Below are 22,110 nucleotides of genomic sequence, written 5' to 3'. Positions count from 1 at the left end.
ATTAGTCTGGATGGTTGTGTTTTATCAACTCTCACATTTTCTTTTGCTTCATAAACCACATCTAGTGTTTCAACAATTGGTATTCTTCCTAAAAGGTTGGTGTAATATGTAAATATATGATGATTAAAATTTTCTAAATAAAATGAAATTTATGAACTTACTTGTTTAACTTGTATATATAAATGTTCTTGCACCATAAATATTTCATCTGATGAGTACCCTAGTTCTACAAATCTTTTGCAACTGGATGACCATATAATCCTTGGACATTAGGAACATCTTGCATCCCCTCATTTATGTTGGGTGCAAAGTTATGCATGAATGATTTTGTAATGGTTTGACTATTGTAGACCCATTTGCATGTGGTAGTGATTCCGTGTGACATGAGAGATAGATAGATAGATAGATAGATAGATAGACAGATAGATAGATAGACAGATATATATATATATATATATATATATATATATATTTGTTATTGCCATATTTGTACATATTTTTAGGCAATATTTAATTACATTTCTATTAATATTTTGGTCATTTGCATAGAATAATGGTACTTATAAGTTTAATTTGTTATTTTGCAGCCAAACAGAAGCATCTTCGAAGATAGGGACTGAAATTGACAGAATATGGAACTTTGGAGGATTGAAGGAAAGAAGAACGGAAAATCACCCAAAAGACGTTTTCAGAACGTGAACAATTCATGGTTCACGACGTGAGTCGAGAATTCTAGAAGATATGCATGCGGGTGGAAGAATCCTTGCCGAACACGGTTATCTAATATTCACGACGTGAATCCTTATGGTTCACGACGTGAACTCGGGAAATTAGAATACTATAAATTCCCTTGCCCATTACGATTTGGGAGACTTTTGACAGAAGAAAGAGGTTCCAGGAGACGATTTACAGCAGAAGTAAGGTTCTAGAAAAGGTTTTCAACACCAAAAGAGTGAAGGTCCATAATTTAGTTCACTTATTTGATACTTATGAACATGTTTCCTTATACTTTGATTTGTGTTAGTGTGTTAGTTGCTATTATGAGCAGCTGAATCTAGCTACTCTTGTTTAGCTAGATGAAGCTTCTAACTTATGAATAGCTTAATTTTTTATGGATTTATTTAGTTGGTAAATTGCTTGTGTTTGGTTTATAATTACCTAGCATGCTTATGGTTGTTTCTTTAGTTGCTTGATTCTATGTTCTGTGTAGCTTAGTGACCGTTAACTGCATGAACTGGTTACCTAATGATTTAGTGAGCATTAAATTGTTAGAGCTAGGATTGACCAATCTTAGTTAGTAATTAAAGTAAATGAACTTAGCTGTGCTAGAGAACGTAGATTGTGACTATAATTGCGTTTTACATAATAAACCTTACATAGCATATTCATATTCATAATTGGTTCTGTGTTTAATTGTGTGTGACCATACATAGTTTTACATGAATTAATTAATTATTGGTAAAATTAGACTTAAATTACTAATATAATTAAAACCAACTTGATAATCCATAATTATTAGCTAGCCATAAGGACGAAGTGGATTCGAACTAAACAAAAGTGTTTTTACTTATTGATTGAATTTGAGTTAAGTTCGTCTGATCTTGTAAAATCAGATAAAACCCTTTTTAACTTGTTAATAATTAGGTTAATTTGATAGCAAGTAGATTAATTAGTAACACCGTTCCCTGTGATCGATACCCGACTTACCCAAGCTATACTATAATCTGACTAGGTACACTGCCTATAGGTGCATAGTTGGACTAGGTTTGTTAGGTTATAAATATTAAAATTAGTGGGTACTTTTGTGCACATCAAGTTTTTGGCGCCGTTGCCGGGGAACGGCTTAGTTAATTATTAGTTTGTTTGCTTTAAATTAATCGATCCTTTTTGTAGGTTAAAACCTGCAAGAAGTTACTTTTCTGTTTTTAATTTGTCTGCATTACAGGACTCACGACATGAACCTTCAAGATTCACGACGTGAGAACTGAAGTCCTTAGTTTTGTTTATTTCAGTTCGTTTTGTTCAGTTTTACGTTTTATCTTTTTGTTTTATTCCAGGAGTTCATGACCAGAGGTTCCAACACACCTTTGGTGCCACCGCTGGAAGATCCGGAGTCTACGCTGCACAAAAAGGATAATAAGAAGTCGCCTTTACAAGAACTGAAATCAGCCTTTTCAAGGAAGTCAGGAAAGAAAACGGGAGAATCGAGTTCAGCCTCAAAGAGCAAGTTTGAAGTCTTCGATCAAACTCCTAACCCACACGAGACCGAGTACGAATCAGAAACAGAATTTGGACTTTATACGAGTGAACCTGAGAACGAGCCGGTGAACGAAATGGCGAACATTGATGAGATGGCCATGGGGGATTACAAGAAGTGCATTCGAGATTATGTGGGGCCGGGTTTAGTACATCCTACGATTCCTGCCAATGCCACATTCGAGTTAAAGGGGCATATCCTTACTGCACTCAAGGATATCCCATTCTATGGGAAGGATCATGAAGATGATTTTAAGCATTTAGACGAGGTCAATGATATTGCGGATTATTTTAATACTCCTAATACCCTGAGGGAGACAGCATTGTTAAGAATGTTACCAGTCACTTTCAAAGGAGCTGCAAAAGACTGGTTGAAGGCTCTTCCATCTGGTACGATCACCACATGGGCCCAATTGCGTGAGAAATTTCTAGATCAGTTTTGCCCACCCTTTAAAATCTCTAAACTCAAGAAGGCGATAGCCAACTTTGAACAAAATCCGGGGGAGTCATTATACGAGGCATGGGAGCGCTACAAGGGGTTGTTAAGGAATTATCCTCAACATGACCTAAATCTTCAGCAGGAAATGTCGATATTTTATGATCGGGTGAATGTCATGACTAGACAACTCCTTGATTCACAAGGACCACTAACAAAGAAGAACCCAATTCAGGCCAAGGAGCTGGTTGAAGAATTTTCAAAGCACTCTCGTGAGTATCATAACCCAGGGCGTGATGGAATAAAGGGCAGTGGAGGTGCACAAACTGAAGAGATGGCTGTTGTGATGGCAATGCTTAACACTATGGATAGGAGATTGACCCAAATGGACCAATCAATTCATGCAATTCGAGTTGGTTGCGAGAGATGTAGTGGCCCACATTTGACAAAAGATTGCAACTTGGATGAATATGGAAACAAGAAAGCTCAAGTTTGCTACTCAAGTGGGGACAAGTACGATGAAGACTGGAGGAAACCAAAGAAGGAGTGGCTGCCTTACGATGAATACAAGAAGCAAAAAGAAGAGAAATTTAGGCAAACTGGCCGGGGTTTCTACCAAAGAGAGCAAACACTAGTTGAGAAGAAATCAAAATTAGAGACCATGTTGATGAAATTTATGGAAGCTTCAGAAAAGAGACATGATGCTACTGACACTGTCACACCCCCGAAACCAGACGGCGGAAACGTCCGAGGGCTCGCGTGACTTAAATTGAATATCATCACAATGAATATACATGAATCATAACATAAACATCACCATGCATCAATACATTACAACTGATATTGTTCACATCCAGTACATTGTTTTAAACATTACACATTCATAACATAAATTGTTCGAGAGTTTTTAAAACATAACATCCTAACGTACTTGATATTACCCTGCAACTTACCTGTTACCTGAGAATACAAGTTATTTTGAAAAACGTCAACATATGAAATGTTGGTAAGCAGGGTTGTGCTAAAAATGATTTGTGTAGTTTGTAAAACCCAGAAAATCTGATATTTTCTGAAAAGACAGTTGTTTATCAAAGTGTGGAGATCCATAAGTTGATGCATGAATGATTTCAAAACGTGTATAAAAAGGGAGTTTTGTATTATAGTTATAGAAGGATACAAGCGAGTGATGTTGATTTCCTCGAAAAACCCGATGTTTTCCGAATACATAAAATACAGTTACTTCTCAAATTGTTATACTGCCACAATGAATGATTTTGATTACTCTTCCTTGATTATTCGGATGGTATTGGATTAATTAATTTTTGTGAGTCGTTATAACCATGCATAATAATGACGAGTTCGTCTGTCTTGGCTACCTATCGTGCGCCGGGATTGATCTTAAGATTTTGTCACCCTAGACTGGCCGAGTCTAACTGTAGCGAACAGCTGAGGTGTGGGGGAGTCACCCCCGTATAGATCTATACACAAGCTCTCGCTCTCCTTCCAGGAGACTTTGATTATAACTACAGACTACGAACGACCCTTGGAGGTATCGCCCGTTATTACTCACTTAACCCAAATAACATTGATTACTATTGATTAACGACTTGAATTTGTTTACTTTGATTACGCATAAGCCTAACAAACGAGGAGAAGAGGAAAACAAAGTCCTGCTACTTTCGTGAGTTATTTCAGGCTGTTGGGTATACGAAGGACACGTTGGTCCATTTCGCATTTGATTACTTGGACCTTACTAGCAGTGCTAGTGGGCCACTAAGGCCCAATAGCACTTAAAAGCCATTGAGGGTCCCTTTAATATGAAATTGGGTCATCGAAGGCCCAATAACATTTATTATTATTATCTCTTGGGCCCGAAAATCATGTGGCTGGATCACAAAGGCCCAACAAGCATGATTGGAACTTTCAAGCCCAGAGTTTTGAATGTTTACTTGTTTTAGGTATTGTATAATTGTTGGAAGGTTTGATTGAACGATTGTTATTTTTGTATCGACTCGAGACCGGTCGATTTGTTTATAACGATATTTGGATTTATACGTGTATTCATCTTTCAATTTTTGTAAGTCGTAGTTTAGTATTTTTGACTCAATATTCTAGAAATAAAATAATTGACTTAAGAATATTGGTTTGACCTTTTCAGCCCTTCTTTAATAAAAATGACAATTTTAGTCCTTTATATAAAAAGAGACATTTTTGCCCTTAAACTCTTTTCTTGACACTTTTGAATCATAGACTTGTTCAAATGATATTTTTAGCTCAAACTTATTCTTTTGCAGTTTCAGCCCTTCCAGAAAAGTGTTTTTCGGTTAAAGCCCAAACTTTTGCAATTTTTACAATTTTGGCCCAAAATCCAAAAACTTTACATTTTTGATCCTTTTTGGAACAGACAAGTATTTTTAACCCTTGAAATAGTTTTGTTTAACTCTTTATCCCCTGTTTTGAAGAATTTACCATTTCAGCCCTTTAAAAGTCATATTTTTCGCAACTTTGGGCTTAATGGGCCGAAAAGCCCAAAAATTGGTCCATTAAGCTAATATTTACATTTCAAGTCCCTTGAAGAGCATAATATTCATAAAAACATTTGTTGTAACTGTTTTGACTCTTTTGACCCTTAAGAAAACCGTAAATGACATTTTTAACCCAACTTTTGTTTATTTGACAATTTAAGCCCAAAAATGGGTTTTTATGTTGCAATATATTTATCATAATCTTAGAAGTTAATATTCTTGACTTGTTTAGTGTAATATAACTTAGATCATGTTTTTTTTCCTTCTTATGGCATAGATCTCGAGATTTCTTCCCTTTTGATTACATATTCATCACAAAAACACATAAAATCACACATACATGCATAAAATCATACATAGCATACACATACACATAGATCTACACATTTTCTTGTATTCTCCCCCATAAAACATATAAAAACCAAAAAGAGAGGGGTATGAACTCACCTTTGTTTGTTGTTTTCGATTTAGGAGGAAGAAATGAAGAAAATTTGGTCCTAGCAAGCCTTCTTGGAAGATCTCGAACTTAGAGGTTTCTAAGATGGTGATCATGAGTTTAAATGAGTTAAGGAGAGATTTTTGATAATACAAAGAATCTAGATCATGGATCCAAGCATGAACTTACCTAAGATGATGATTTTTGTGGAATAACCTCCTTGGAATGCTTCTAACTCTCGAAAATTTGAAGAAGAAGAAGGAGTGTTTCTTTGAGAGTGTTTGAGTGAAATGTGTGTGTGTGTCTTTCCCTTTGTGGTTCTCGGCCGAATGAAGAAAAATAGAGAAGGAGAAGAGAGAGTGATGATAAGATGGTTGCTTGGAAATATGAGTTATTGCATGGAGAACCAAAATATAATAAGGAGGTGGCAAGTGGAAAGTCAACTCTTTCCCCCCCTCATTTATGTAGTTGGGCCGAGAAGAGGAGAAGAAGAAAAAGAAATTGGGCCTTTTTGTGCTTAAGTCCATTTTATGGCCCAGTTAGGTGATTTTTCAGCCCATTGGGCTCCTATGATGGTTTACGGCCCAATTTGTCAAAATAATGGGCTTCATAGTCCATTAGAGTTAATTAGGTTAGTTATGGCCCAATGAGGCCCATTAGGGTATTTTTTTTCATTCTAGGCCCAATATGGCCCAAAATGTTAAAATAAGTGGAAGTGGGTCCAATTAGAGTCCACATAGGAGTTCTAAGCCCAAAATAGTCAAATTGGAAGCTTATTGGTCCATTAGGCCCAATAAGGAAATCCTAGTCCATAATGGACTTAAACCGGGATTTCTAGGTTTTCCAATTCTTAGTTGACTATTTGCAGTGCTTGTATAAGGTGTTTGATGGAAGTTTTGTTGTTATTGAATAAGCATTATACATGTTTTCTCATTTTGGTTCACAAATGTTATCATTGTTGTTGTTACAAAGCATCAAAATTTCTAGTTGTGACAGACACTGCAATGGAAGAACAAAGAGCTAGGATTGACCAATCTTAGTTAGTAACTAAGGTAAATAAACTTAGCTGTGCTAGAGAACGTAGATTGTGACTATAATTGCGTTTTACATAATAAACCTTACATAGCATATTCATATTCATAATTGGTTCTGTGTTTAATTGTGTGTGACCATACATAGTTTTACATGAATTAATTAATTATTGGTAAAATTAGACTTAAATTACTAATATAATTAAAACTAACTTGATACTCCATAATCATTAGCTAGCCATAAGGACGAAGTGGATTCGAACTAAACAAGAGTGTTTTTACTTATTGATTGAATTTGAGTTAAGTTCGTCTGATCTTGTAAAATCAGATAAAACCCTTTTTAACTTGTTAATAATTAGGTTAATTCGCTAGCAAGTAGATTAATTAGTAACACCGTTCCCTGTGATCGATACCCGACTTACCCAAGCTATACTATAATCTGACTAGGTACACTGCCTATAGGTGCATAGTTAGTCTAAGTTTGTTAGGTTATAAATATTAAAATTAGTGGGTACTTTTGTGCACATCAATATATATATATATATATATATATATATATATATATATATAGAGAGAGAGAGAGACATGTAAACACCTCTATATATAGTGGGTTTCATACCACTTGTAGTGGTGTGCTTGAGAGATGTAACATTAAGAGTGTTAGTGTGAGCTATTTATTTGTCTAGATCTAGCTTATACTTTTTTGTAACACCTTTCATGATCGAATACATCTCTTGGACACCCAAATCACCATGTTATTTGTGTTCATTTAATTATGCATGTCAAATCAATGCTCGTAATTCACATTAATAGGTATCAGAGCCAGTCTTCGAAGATCAAAGCGATTTTTTGAAGAAACGGTTCTCGATTTGGCTACATTCAACACAATTGGAACGTTTATGGTGAGTCTCTCAATGATCTCTCAAAATCTCTTTGATTTGTGCTTATGTTTTTGAAATTTTTGATCATTTTGACTCATTGGATCAATTTTTTTTTAAAAACATCCCATTTGTTATGATCCAATAATTTTTTCATTGATCAAGCCCAATCCAATCTAATATTCTTTTTTTTTTATTCGAATCTAAATTTGCAATTGTGCGTTTGAATCAAGAATTAGCCCAAAATCATATTAGATCGATTATTGTTCATATTTGTTTTTTAGCCTAAATCACGAAAGGATATTGTTCATCATTATTATGCCCATACATTTGTTTTTTGGTCCGATATTGTTGCTTGAGCCCATGAATCGATATCTTAAACACGTAGCCCAAAGATTCATTAAATCGGTTTGATACGTATTAAATGTGTTCATCTTCGTCATGTGCTTCTATGGTTGTACATTCTTCTGTTCCTAATAATCGGTTTGATACGTATTAAATGTGTTCATCTTCGTCATGTGCTTTTATGGTTGTACATTAAATCGGTTTCATTTCTTCATTCCTAATAATCGATCAATGTTATTAGTGATTCAAAACTTGTGACTCAATTAGATTTGATTTGTTCCGTTACGTATCGATGTTGATCAAGTTAAAGATGCGAAATCGTCAATTGATTATTTGGTGTAACACCATAAAATTTCAAACAAAATTTTTCATTTAAAAAACCCAATTATCTCATTTCAAAATCACAAAATTCCACAAACATCAAGTTATCAAAACACATGTCTCAAAACTGTTTATAACACAAATCCAGGATCCTCCAAAAACATATCTCCAACTCGGGTGTGTGTGTGTACAATCAAGTCGGTGCCTTCCCGTGATCCTGAGAGGTACCTGAAACACATAACACATAACACGGTAAGCACGAAGCTTAGTGAGTTCCCCAAAATACCACACACATCATATTAGCCACTCGAGGCTAGCTCAATACGACCCTCCCGTCAATGTGTCTCAGTGGAGACCCTCCGGTCCCACAACTCAATAAGCTCATAGTAATAATACTCAACATAAATCACAAAGACATAATGCAAGATATCACAATACATAAGTAAGCACATAAGACACCTCAGTCACATAAAGATACCACTCATGGTAAGTATAGTGAGAAGACTCACCTCGTACGAAAGCTAAGGAAATGTGTACTCTTCGAACACGAATCACCGAACCTAGCCTCCGCCTAGTCACATTTGATAATTATTTCTAATTAACACTTAAACTACAAATTCTAGCAAACTAAGTTATTTTCCCTTACTAACTCTTGGATTGGGGAAAAAGACCATTTTACCTTTCCATGGTGAACATGACTCATGATTGACCAAACCCTACGTCAACAGAAGTCAAACTCGAGTCAACAGTCCATGTTGACCCAACTCGCCGAGTGCACCTATGTGACTCGCCGAGTCCCCACTGATCCTCAGAACTTCGCGAAAACCCAACTCAACTCGTCGATTTGTCCCGTCAACTTGCCGAGTTACCCATGTCCAAACTCAACGGGGAAAACCCTAGCCGAATCGTCGAGTCCCCTAAGTCAAATTATAATCCAGACGTTTTAAGGCAGATCTATCACTCCAAACTCTCGATCTAGCCTCTCAAGGGTCGAATGTCACGTAAAGCTTTGATCTTTACGTTCATGCATGGCATGTTTGCTCCATAATGCCAAATAAAAGCTCTAACCAAGGTGTTTAAGCAGAATAACTCTTTATGGATGGATAAAGTTGGAACCTTTGGACTCTATGGACCTCACAAGGTCCAGATCTGATGTCTGAATGCTTGGCAAGCACAATTCATACCAAATCTCAAAGGAATAAGGAAAAAGGCCCAAAAGTTTCACTTTAACAAGATCTAAACAACATGATGAGCAAGGTAATGACTTTTACCTTCCAACAGAAGCTCCAAGTGAATGAATACTGGATCACACAGCATTTCCTTGTTCCTTTCTTGAATCTCACTTCTTCTTCTTCCAATGCTTCACCAAAACACCCAAATGTTAGCTTAAACACTCTCTCTTAGCTCAATAGCCGATTAAGGTTTCTCTCAGGGGAGTAGGGTAGCTGGTGAGGTGGAAATGAGGACATAAGTTTCCTTAAATAGTCCCCAAACATAGGGATTTAGGGTTTCCTCACACAGCGCCAAGTCGGCGAGTCGGCATCTCTGACTCGTCGAGTCGGTTATTTAACCTGCGTGCTCAAATCCAACTCTACTCAGCGAGTCGAACACACAACTCGCCGAGTCACTCATTAATTCCCAAAAATAAATGAATAAATGCAATACTTGGGAGAAGGGATGTTACAATTCTCCCCCACAAGAATCAGACTTCGCCCTCGAAGTCATGCCCCATAAATAACTCTGGATACTGCTCTCGCATATCGGACTCCGGCTCCCAAGTCCACTCGGACCCTTTCCGATGTTGCCACTGGACCTGAACCAGGGGCACCTCTTTGTTCCTCAGAACCTTCACCTTCCGATCCATGATCGCAACTGGCCTCTCGATGTAATTCAGGTTCGCATCAACCTGAATGTCCTCTAATGGTACCACCGCCGTCTCATCGGCTACACACTTCCTCAACTGAGACACGTGGAAGGTGTTATGGATCTGGCTCAACTCTGCAGGTAGATCCAACCGATAAGCTACCTTACCCACTCTAGCGGTCACTTTGAAAGGATTGATGTATCTAGGGACCAGCTTGCCCCGTTTCCTGAATCGGATCGCCCCCTTCCACGGGGATACCTTCAGGAGGACAAAATCTCCAACCTGGAACTCTAGCTCGGATCGTCGCCGATCTGCATAACTCTTCTGGCGACTCTGGGCTGTCAGCAACCTCTTTCTGACCTGCTGAATCTGCTCGGTCGTCTTCAACACTATCTCAGTGCCACCCATCACTCGCCGCCCTACCTCTCCCCAACAAATAGGAGTCCGACACCTCCTCCCATATAGAAGCTCAAAGGGAGGCATGCCAATGCTGGAATGGTGGTTGTTGTTATATGAAAACTCATCCAAGGGCAAATAGGTGTCCCAACTTCCTCCGAAGTCCATAACACATGCACGCAGAATGTCCTCAAGCGTCTGAATCGTTCGCTCACTCTGTCCGTCTGTCTGTGGGTGGTAAGTTGTAATGAAGTGTAGTCGGGTACTCAACTCCTCATGAAACTTCTTCCAGAACCTGGAAGTAAAACTCACATCCCGATCTGACACTATTGATGTCGGCACCCCGTGTCGTGCGACCACCTCTCGAACGTAGATCTCGGCCAATTTCTTTGCAGAAGAGCTCTCAATGATAGCGAGGAAGTGAGCACTCTCAGTCAACCGATCTACAATCACCCATATCGTGTCTATCCCACGCGCGGTCCTTGGCAGCTTGGTAATGAAATCCATGGTGATCTCTTCCCACTTCCACTGGGGAACCTCTAAAGGCTGCAGCTGACCATGGGGTCGCTGATGCTCTGCCTTGACCCGACAACAGGTCAAGCATCTCTCAACTACCCAAGCCACATCCCTCTTCATACAGGGCCACCAATAATCCCTCTTCAAATCCAAATACATCTTAGTGGCCCCATGATGGATCGAAAATCTCGATCTATGCGCCTCCTCCATTAATATACGCTGAGCTCCACCTGAATATGGCACCCAAATCTGACCTCGGAAAGTCATAAGTCCCCGAATATCTGACTGAAACTCGGAAACCTGACCGACCACACGCTCTCTCTTGCGGTTCTCCGGTCTCATAGCCTCTACCTGAGCCTCTCGGATGGTATTCAAGACTGGAGTCATCACCGTCATCCTCATACACACATCTCGGATCGGAGTGCTCTCAGCTCTGCGACTCAAGGCATCGACTACCACATTAGCCTTGCCAGGGTGGTATAAGATCTCACAGTCGTAGTCCTTCACTACATCCAACCATCTTCTCTGCCTCATATTCAGGTTGGGCTGATCCATCAGGTACTTCAGGATCTTATGGTCCGTGTATATGGTACACCGGACACCATAAAGATAGTGGCGCCAAATCTTGAGGGCAATCACCACCTCCCCCAACTCCAAATCATGGGTGGGATACCTCGTCTCATGAGGCTTCAACTGCCTCGACGCATATGCTATCATGTGACCCCTCTGCATCAACACTGCACCCATCCCTGAAATAGATGCATCACAATAGACTACGAAGTCCTCCACTCCCTCCGGAAGGGCTAACATCGGAGCTTCGCCCAGCCTCTGGCGAAGGGTCTCGAATGATGCCTTCTGCTCAGGCCCCCAAACAAAAGTAACGCCCTTCCGGGTCAATCTGGTGAGAGGAACCGCAATCTTGGAGAAATCCTTGATAAACCTCCGATAGTAGCCGACCAATCCCAGAAAAATCCTGATCTCGGATGGGGATCTCGGCACCTCCCATCGCATAACTGCGTCAATCTTGGCCGGATCGACCAATATCCCGTTCTAATTAACGAGGTGTCCAAGGAACTGGACCTCTCATAACCAGAAATCACACTTGGAGAATTTGGCATACAACCTTTCCGACCTCAATACCCCAAGAACCTCTCGCAGATGCTCCTCATGCTGCTCCCTGGACCTTGAATACACTAAGATGTCATCGATGAACACGATCACCGACCGGTCCAACATAGGCCTGCACACCCGGTTCATGAGATCCATGAACACTGTCGGTGCGTTGGTGAGCCTGAAAGGCATGACCACAAACTTGTAATGCCCATAACGAGTTCTAAAGGCCGTCTTCTGAATATCCTCCTCGCATACTCTCATCTGGTGATATCCGGATCTCAAATCAATATTGGAAAACAAAGATGCCCCCTGCAACTGATCGAATAAATCATCGATCCTCGGAAGTGGATAACGGTTCTTGACCTTCAGCTTGTTCAACTCCCGGTAATCAATACACATCCGATGTGAACCATCCTTTTTCTTGACAAAAAGGATCGACGCTCCCCATAGTGAGCTACTCGGTCTGATAAAACCTTTCCCCAGCAGCTCCTGGAGCTGTGAGGATAACTCATGCATCTCTGGTGGCGCAAGGCGATAAGGTGCCTTGGAAATAGGTGCCGCCCCCGACACCAAATCAATCCGGAACTACACTTGCCTCTCGGGAGGCACACCCAACAACTCCTCGGGGAAAACATCCGGAAACTCGCACACTATCGGAACCTCGGCGGTAGAACTTGGCCTCTCTGTGGCAACCCGCGTATCCATCACATACGCCAAAAAGCCCATAAGCCCTGCTGTAGACTCTATCTCGCTCTGGAAGCAGAGCAAAAAGCTGACCCAAATCTGGTACCCTCACCAAACACTGTAAGCACTCCTCGAAATACATCAGTAGCAAAAACTGCATGCTCGTCGAATATGGAAACCCTCATAGGTCGACTCAACGCCTCTCGTCAGATACTGATGTGACGACTAAAAGCTAAAGACACGAAGGATCGACTCGCACCCGAGTCAAATAACACCAAAGCAGATACATAACTCACAAGAAATGTACCTAAATACAACACAAAATAAGCACAATAAATCTCAAATAAATAAATAAAGAATTACGTACCAGCCACGACATCAGGTGCTGCGCGGACCTCCTCCGCTGTCAGCTGAAAAGCTCTCCCACGAGCCTTCGGAGCCTCGGCCTTCATCGACCGACTATTAGTAGCACGCAAAGCAGCAGGAGTGGAACCCTGGGCTGATCCTTGAACAAGTTGAGGGCACTCGGCCTTCCGATGGCCGGTCTGATTGCAGTGGAAGCAAACTGCAAATCCCTTGGGGCAATCCTTCGCCATATGCCTCTTTTTGCCACATTTGTAGCAAATCCCTGCCTGACAAGATCCCTCATGACTCTTTTCGCACTTGCCACAAGTGCGGCCCTTGTGACCTCCTGGTCTTAAATCAGCGGGCTTATCCCGCTTCGCGGCCGGTTGCGAATGCGCCGGCCTCCGGTCTCTCCCCTGAGACTCCGCCTCCTCCCTGGCCTGAGTCTCCAACTCGATCTCCCTCCTCCTGGAATTTTCCTGAAGCTTGGCAAATGTCTGATAAGATAAGTTTGCCACAAACTCTCGAATATCCCTCCTCAGAATGCTTAAATACTGGCTCATATGTGCCTGCTCAGTAAACACGTGCTCAGGGCAGAACAACGCCCTCTTGTGAAACATCCTCGTAATCTCCGTCACTGACTCTGTCTTCTTCTTGAGAGCCAGAAACTCTTGGGCCAACCGTTCCCTCTTCACCGGGGGAACATACTTGTCTCGGAACATCATCGTGAACCTCTCCTAAGTCACTGCAGCATGCTCTGCAAGAGTAAAACTAGCTGTCACAAACTTCCACCAGTCCTTCGCTCCCAAGCAAAGTTGGTTCAGCGCGAACCGAACTCTCAAATGCTCTGGGCACAAACAAGTGTAAAAACATCCCTCAATATTAGAGATCCATCTCATAGCAGCAATCGGATCCTGTGTCCCATCAAACCCTGGTGGCTTCGTGTTGCTGAACTCCCGAAACATCAACGAGTCACCTCCCTGTGGCCTGGCAGCAGCGACAGTTGTGGAGGCTGCAGCAGCAGGGGCCTCAATAACTACGGAATACCACTCATCAAAAGTCTCAATCAAGGTGGTATTAATAGACCCAAACATATCAGGAATCTCTGCTCGAATGGATGCGGCCACCTCCTCGTGAATCATCCTGCGAATCTCATCATCACTTGTCCCACTGCTCTCGGGGTTGTGGCGTGTACCCACCATGATGTCTCTGAAACACAACACAAAAATCATCAGTGACTCGCTCGAGCATACTCACACTCGATCACTCATCCCTACTCGTTCCTTAGCATCCTAAGGATTCTTACTTGGGTTGCATACAGACCCGGTGCTTTCAGTAGTACGGGCCCAATACTACCTTCAACACCAACCTGTAGTCACCCCAAGTCCTCCTCCTAGGACCCCAGTTCACAATTACTCTATCTCTCACGAATAACAGACTACCCTCTCAGAGGATCTCTCATATGCTCATCTAGGTATCTCTCCTAGATTATTCCTTGACTCAAGACTTTCTCTCTCTAAGTGATCCTGCTAGATACTCTCACTCAGCACATACTTAAAAGCTTATAACAGATATCAACGACTCCTAAGCTAAGGCATCACAAATCAGGAAACTCTAGCCCTAAATATGAAATACCTATCCTATCCTCTAGCATGCATTACTAATATCTCATAAATATCTCATAACACAATTAAATAAGGGTATTTTGGGAAATCACCGTTCGGGCTCTGGCTGATTGTACACACTGCTCCAACTCGTTTTCTCTTAAAAACTCTTGCTCGGTTTCAGAAAAATCATTTCTTTAGAAATTTTTTCTCAAATCCTTAGCTTGAGTTCAGACATACCCGAAGGTGCATCCGAATCCCTCAAACCAAGGCTCTGATACCAACTTGTAACACCGTAAATTCTCAAACAAAAATTTTCATTTAAAAAATCCAATTATCTCATTTAAAAATCACAAAATTCCACAAACATCAAGTTATCAAAACACATATCTCAAAACTGTTTATAACACAAATCCAGGATCCTCCAAAAACATATCTCCAACTCGGGTGTGTGTGTACAATCAAGCCGATGCCTTCCCGTGATCCTGAGAGGCACCTGAAACACATAACACATAACATGGTAAGCACGAAGCTTAGTGAGTTCCCCAAAATACCACACACATCACATTAGCCACTCGAGGCTAGCTCAATACGATCCTCCCGTCAATGTGTCTCTGTGGAGACCCTCCGGTCCCACAACTCAATAAGCTCATAGTAATAATACTCACCATAAATCACAAAGACATAATGCAGGATATCATAATACATAAGTAAGCACATAAGGCACCTCGGTCACACAAAGATACCACTCATGGTAAGTATAGTGAGAAGACTCACCTCGTACGAAAGCTAAGGAAATGCGTACTCCTCGAACACGAATCACCGAACTTAGCATCCGCCTAGTCACATTTGATAATTATTTCTAATTAACACTTAAATCACAAATTCTAGCAAACTAAGTTATTTTCCCTTTCTAACTCTTGGATTGGGGAAAAAGACCATTTTACCCCTCCATGGTCAACATGACTCATGATCGACCAAACCCTAAGTCAACAGAAGTCAAACTCGACTCAACAGTTGTAAGTCCCTAAATATGCTTGTGTATCAATCAGATCCAATTGATGGTGCGGAATCCCAATCAATTGGATGATGTCAGATCAAAATAGAAGAGAAGAAGAGAAGAATAACTTGAATCTTCAATGTATTGAATAGATTGGAATGATGCTCCTTTACATGAGATTCACACACACACACACATAAGCTCCTTTCTCTCTCTCTCTCTCTCTCTCTCTCTCTCTCTCTCTTTCTCTCTCTCTCTCTCTATCTCTATCTCTATTCTTCTATTCACTACCTCACACCCCTCACCCCTATATATACAAGAGAAACATGGGCCGTAAACAGGGTTTACGGCCGTAAACACCTCCCTGGCCGTAAACCTGACCGTAAACTTATAAAATATTACAGAAAATTACAATAAACTCGAAAAGCAAAGTATAAACCAATATTTTGACCCAACAATCTCCCCCTTGGTTCATATCTTTCTTTTCTTAATTGACCCAACAAGCTCCCCCTAAAAAGTAGGTGGCTTTTCTTGTCAATCTTCATCGAGAGCTTGCCTTCAACATTAATCTTCAAATTTTTCACAACTTCAAGATAAACTTGATGAATCTTCAATGAATGACTTCATCTTGAGCACTTGGGCTTTTCTTCAGAATTTGACATTGAACGCACATTGGGTGAGGAGGCTTCTTGTACTGATTCTTGAAAGATAGCGCTTTCAGCTTGAGAATATTCAGAGAGAATATCAGAAAGAACTAATCTACTGGATCACTTCAGCAGGTTTAAGATAGCAGTAGACTGATTGAGGAGGCTTCAATGCAATCCGTCACATAATCTTCAAGTGCAGCTTCACCTTGCTTCTGGGGTTGAAAGATTGAATGTTGAAAGAATAATCTTCATTTCTTGCTCCTTCGAATGAGAATTCTTCAATGATCACGGATGAAACTTTGGCTCAGAAATTTTGATACAGTCTCCATGAGTCTCATCTACACCTGAATTCACTTTTCAAGACAAAACAAAACTAAAAGAAAACTTAGCACACAAAATTAAACAGAAACAAAAATATTTTTGAATTTTTGATTTTTCTGATTTTTGTTTGTTTTTTTTTGAATTTTTATTTCTCCCCTAATATTTAAATTAGAAGAAACTATGAACAAATTTAACAAAAATAAAAATGATATCTAACTTTAAGAGTGATTTGGGATCAAAGTTTTTAAACAACCTTTATCCGTTTATCAGTACCTCTCCCTTCATGAATAGATTTGGTCAATCGCGGATATTGTGGTCCACTTAAACACGAGAGATTGTAACAAAATTAGGACATACTACAAGTGACAAGAAAATGTGATCCTAAGCTCCTAGATAATATTCCTTAAGGAACATTCAGCTGACGACGACCAAAGATATTGTTGTCCACCTAAATTGAGCAGCGAGATCTACAGACAACCTAGTGATTGTTCAATTTTAAATGTACTAGAACATGTTTCCCGCTTCCTAACATACCCCAATAATCAGGAACTTCCAAAGTACTCCTTACTTTAGGTGAGCATAAAATTATTATGAGAGAAGTCAGATTTAGAATGCATATGCTATACACCCAGGTCGAATCTCTTCCAATCTCGCAGAGGGTGAAACATATGACTAACCAGATTTATAGGGATTGAGAAGTAGAATGGTGCATATGCTGTGTACCAGGTCGTATGTATTTCAATCACGCAAAGGAGACAGCATATGGCTAACAGACAGGAAGAATTGCATAGATAGAAGATGCAGATAAATAGAATTTCATATGTTACAGTCCAGGTCGAATGTATTTCAATCACGCAGAGGAGGCAACATATGACTAACAGAAAGAAAGCAAGAAAATAATTTCCTACAGACCTACTTTATCGGAATTCCCCAGTCGCCCCATCAATACCGGAATTAAGGAAAAACTCCGTACATCGAGGAAGAGTTAAACCACGGTTCTAGATACAGATTATTTTAGTGTGACCGGTGGATTATCATGTATATCTCCCTACTCAACCTATCTGAGCGTCGTATTGTCAGGCTAAATGGATCTATCTAGGTCAAGATTTTTCAAGTCTCTAAATTCCTTAAGTTCATTAATGCCTAGTCTAGTCCATTTTAATCTCTCGTGCCTACCAGCGCATCGAACACAGAGCCTAGACAATTCAGATTCAGTCCCTTACACAGATTCAGATTGCCTGTTATCACATGATTATATCACTTCCCATCACATCACCTGCAAGCACATTCCATAACCAACATATTTTTGGATTTTCTGATTTTCTAATGTTTTTGGATTTTTTAAAATTTTAAAATTTTTGTTTTGTTTTTATTTCTCCCCCTAAATTTGTGCATAGGAGAGAAACGAAAGTAAATGCACAAATTTAAACTATCCTAAAACAAAAATTAGTCTTTAAAGCGAATCAGCTTAAGAAAAACTCAGGAGTATCGAGAAGAAAACTCAAACCGTAAGTCGTCGATTGAATTTGCATCCAGAAGGTCTGAGAACAGCACGCATAATCTCAGAACAGATCCGAAAATTCTTCACATCGTTAAGCACTAACCCCATGAGTGATCCCTTCCTTTCTTCCTTTCCCGCAAAGGACACATACTCTCAAACAAAGTTCTGAGTGTTGCACAGTTGAGAGATGCCTCCAATCATGTGCCAGGAACAGCCACTACCAACAAACCGAAGTCTGATGATATGCCTCCATAGCTGCTCCGACACAGAGCGGGATTAGTTGGTCTTTGGAACCCAGTCCATTTTGAAACTGGGTTGACCTTTTTCATCCTTGCACGGTACTCTCTCCCATGACATATCCTGTTTATCACAAACAGAAGATGAAGAAATATTAGAATCGTTAGAGGATTTGGGAGAGTGAGCCTTTAGAACCTATTTGTAGTTGGGTTTAACCCATTTCTTTTTCGATCTGATGGGTGGCTCAGTACTTGCTTTTGATCTTGATGTTGGCCGTTGAGATGACTTTGACCTAACCGGTCTTTGTTTCACTCGAGCATCTCTTGGATTGGGCTTCTTGGCCGACATTCCCTTCTTGCCCTTGGGATTCGGATTCTTGGCCTTGTGGGTTGAGTTCTTGTCCTTCGTGGCATTCGATTCGCCATTGTTTGAACGTGGCCTCGAAGGGTTTCTTTTGAAGTATCTCCCACTTGGCGCGTTGTGCCACCCTTGTGCATAGTAAGGAACGTATGCGCGATTAGGACAATTTATGGCAATGTGTCCAGGTGTTCCACAGTGAAAACATGTCTTTTTCTTCACTGTGAAGTTGTTTCTTCCTGCCCCTGGTGGCGTATCCTTGCCTTGTCTCTTATTGTTCCCACAAGCACAATTACAACAGGTACTCTGTTTCACTGGAATTGGTGGCCTGTATTTCTCAACAACAGGTTTATCAGAAGCAGCTGAGTTCGAAGCAACAGATTCAGAGTTCAAGGAGATGTTGGCTTGTTCAATGGTGTTCTCCTTGTTCTCATCCTCTGCTACTTTACTATCAGACACTCTCTCTTCAGCTGCTTGCTTGGATTGGCTTAGTGGTTGATCTGCATAGGAAGTAGAAGCATTAGTATTTTCAACCTGAATACCTCTTGACACAAATCCAGCTGGTTTGCCATATTGAAGATGTGCCTCCCTGTCAATTTCTTCATGTGTCATAGGGACGGATGTGTAGTTATGATTGAAAGGTGGAGGAACACTATCATACCCTAGACCTTTTTGCTGGTTATTTTTAAATTGCAAACAATGGTCTATCATGTTAGCAACTACTTCGCTTGACACATCAAATTTTCTAAAATCAAAATCTGCAATTTCAAATTTGCCTTTTAATGTGTCAAGCTCAGCAGTTAATTCAACAAGTTGTCTCTTAACATAGTCATAATTTTCACATTTGTTGCTATAATCTTCTTGAAGCCTCCTAAAGTCTTTGGTTTTTGCTTCTAATTCAACCTTTAGGGGTTTCTGTCCTTTCCTAAGTTGATATCCTTCGTATTTTAGGTCCTCGACTTCCCTTTTTAGCAAATCATTATGCTCACGAAGAAGTTTAATCGTAGCTTCACATGATTGAGAGCATGAAACTTCATTGACCGGGATGTTTGCAGAACTCATTGTTTTTCCACACTTCAAAGCGTCAAGTTCTTCAGTTACAGCAGCAAGACTAAGACGATTGAGATCTTTTGTCTTCTTGATGACAGCCACGTTCATATCCCACAACTTCGGAAGTGCATTCAGCAGCTTTTTGTTTATCTCAGATTTAGTTAAGAAGATCCGAGCTATATTCATCTCAGTAGTAAGTGTAGTAAATTGCTGCAACTGAGCTTCCAGGGTTTCTCCAGGGATATAGTTGAACATGTTGAATTTTTGTCTTATCATATCCTGACTCTCTTTCATGTCTTCATTTCCCTCGTAGACCTCAAAAGCCATTAAAAGCACAACTAGAAGCGAAAATCAAACTTAAAAGTCAAACTTAAATTTAAAAAATGCCCTTTGACTATAAACCTTAAAAGTCAACCTTAAAAGTCAAATTTAAAATGTCAAACTCAAAAGTCAAACTTGAAAAGTCAAACTTAAAAGTCAAACCGAAAAGCTAAATTTGAAAATTTGAAAGTTTAAACGAGAAAGTCAAAGGACAAATTTTAAAAGTCAAAGTCAAAATTTTAAGTAAAAAGTCAAAAATTAAAAACTATAATTTTTTTTTGGTGAAAAAGTAATTTAAAAATAAAAGAAATTGAATTTTTGGGGTTAAAAGTGTCAAAAATCGAAAAAGGAACCGAGAAGTAGTGTTTTTGAATAAAAATTGCGAAGGAAAGGAACAAAGGGTCTTGGTAGTTCAACTGGTAAGGCGCAGGGGAAAGGAGGCGGGTGATCCGGGTTCGATTCTTGGCAACCCCAAAATCAATTCCTATTTTTTCTGATGCTGCGTGCGAGGATGACTGCTGCGAAGCTTGCTGAACGTGCGAGGCGCGAGACCGAGGTGCGAACCGGAAATGCTGCAGGACCGCAAACTCTGACCGTACATGTGCGATCCGTAAACTCCGAGGGCCGTATTCTCGGACCGTAAACTCCGAGGCCGTAAACTCCGGGCCGTAAACTTCGGAAACCCTAGCTGCTGACCATACACGCCGCCACCCCCTCGCTGGTTACGACTAAAAACAACGTTTTTTCGACTTTGAAGCTCCAAAACTCGATCAAAAACCCCTTTTTATCAAAAACACGAAGAACAACCCCCCCTAATTTTCAGATATCTATCCAAAAACACAGAAATCTTCCAAAAATAAGATCAAATAAGCTCCAGATCTGACAAAATTGACTGATACAATCCAAGCTCTGATACCAATTGTAAGTCCCCAAATATGCTTGTGTATCAATCCGATCCGTGTGATAGTGCGGAATCCCAATCAAACGGATGATGCCAAATCAAAATAGAAGAGAAGGAGAAGAAGAATAACTTGAATCTATGATGTATTAATGATGAGAATGAAGTTCCTTACAATAGATTCACACACACTCTCTTCTTCTCTCTTGTTTCTCTCTCTAGAACACACCTTAGAATACACACACTTAAGCTCCTTGTCCCTCTCTACTATCTATGTACCTCACACCTCTCACCCCTATATATACATGAGAAACATTGGCCATAAACAGGGTTTACGGCCGTAAACACCCACCTGGCCGTAAACCTGACCGTAAACTCATAAAACATTACAGAAAAATACAATCAACTAGAAAAGCATAGTATAAACCAATATTTTGACCCAACAATCTCCCCCTTGGTTTATAGCTTTATTTTCTTAATTAACCCAACAAGATCCCCCCTAAAAAGTAGTTGGCTTTTCTTGTTAATCTTCATTGGGAGCTTGGCTTCAGCATTAATCTTCAAATTCTTCACAGCTTCAAGATGAACATGATGAATCTTCAATAATTGACTTCATCTTGAGCAGTTAGGCATTTCTTCAAGATTTGACTCTGAACGCACATTGGGTGAGGAGGCTTGATGTACTGATTCTTGAAAGATAGCGCTTTCAGCTTGAGAATCTTCAGAGAGAACATCAGAGAGAACAAATCTCCTGGATCACTTCAGCAGGTTCAAGATAGCAGCAGACTGATTGAGGAGGCTTCAATGCAATCTGTCACCTAATCTTCAAGTGCAGCTTCACCTTGCTTCTGGGGTTGAAAGATTGAATGTCGAAAGAATAATCTTCATTTCTTGCTCCTTCGAGTGAGAATTCTTCGATGATCACGGATGAAGCCTTGGCTCATAAATCTTCGACACAAACTCCATGAGTTTCATCTTCACCTGAATTCACTTTTCAAGACAAAACAAAACTAAAAGAAAACTTATCA

General features: G+C 40.1%; 1 protein-coding gene and 1 non-coding gene across 2 annotated transcripts in view; one reads left to right on the top strand and one right to left on the bottom strand.

Moving 5' to 3' along the window:
• The first annotated feature begins 2,333 nt into the window (after window positions 1–2,333).
• Window positions 2,334–22,110, top strand: part of LOC145121460 (uncharacterized) — a 37,356-nt gene continuing 17,579 nt past the window's right edge. Inside the window, exon 1 of the mRNA XM_079057204.1 lies at window positions 2,334–3,182. Coding sequence (XP_078913330.1) covers window positions 2,334–3,182 — 849 coding nt within the window. The remainder of the gene's footprint in view (window positions 3,183–22,110) is intronic.
• LOC145122987 (small nucleolar RNA R71) lies at window positions 2,718–2,824 on the bottom strand. Its single transcript, XR_013714868.1, has one exon. It is a non-coding gene; the product is annotated as a small nucleolar RNA R71 (small nucleolar RNA).

This window comes from Lactuca virosa, chromosome 6 (assembly GCF_052849685.1).
Source record: "Lactuca virosa cultivar CGN04683 chromosome 6, Lactuca_virosa_CGN04683_v6, whole genome shotgun sequence".
Lineage (NCBI taxonomy): Eukaryota > Viridiplantae > Streptophyta > Magnoliopsida > Asterales > Asteraceae > Lactuca > Lactuca virosa.
Note: the sequence above shows the minus strand (reverse complement) of the source record. Positions and strands in the feature narration are given on the sequence as shown.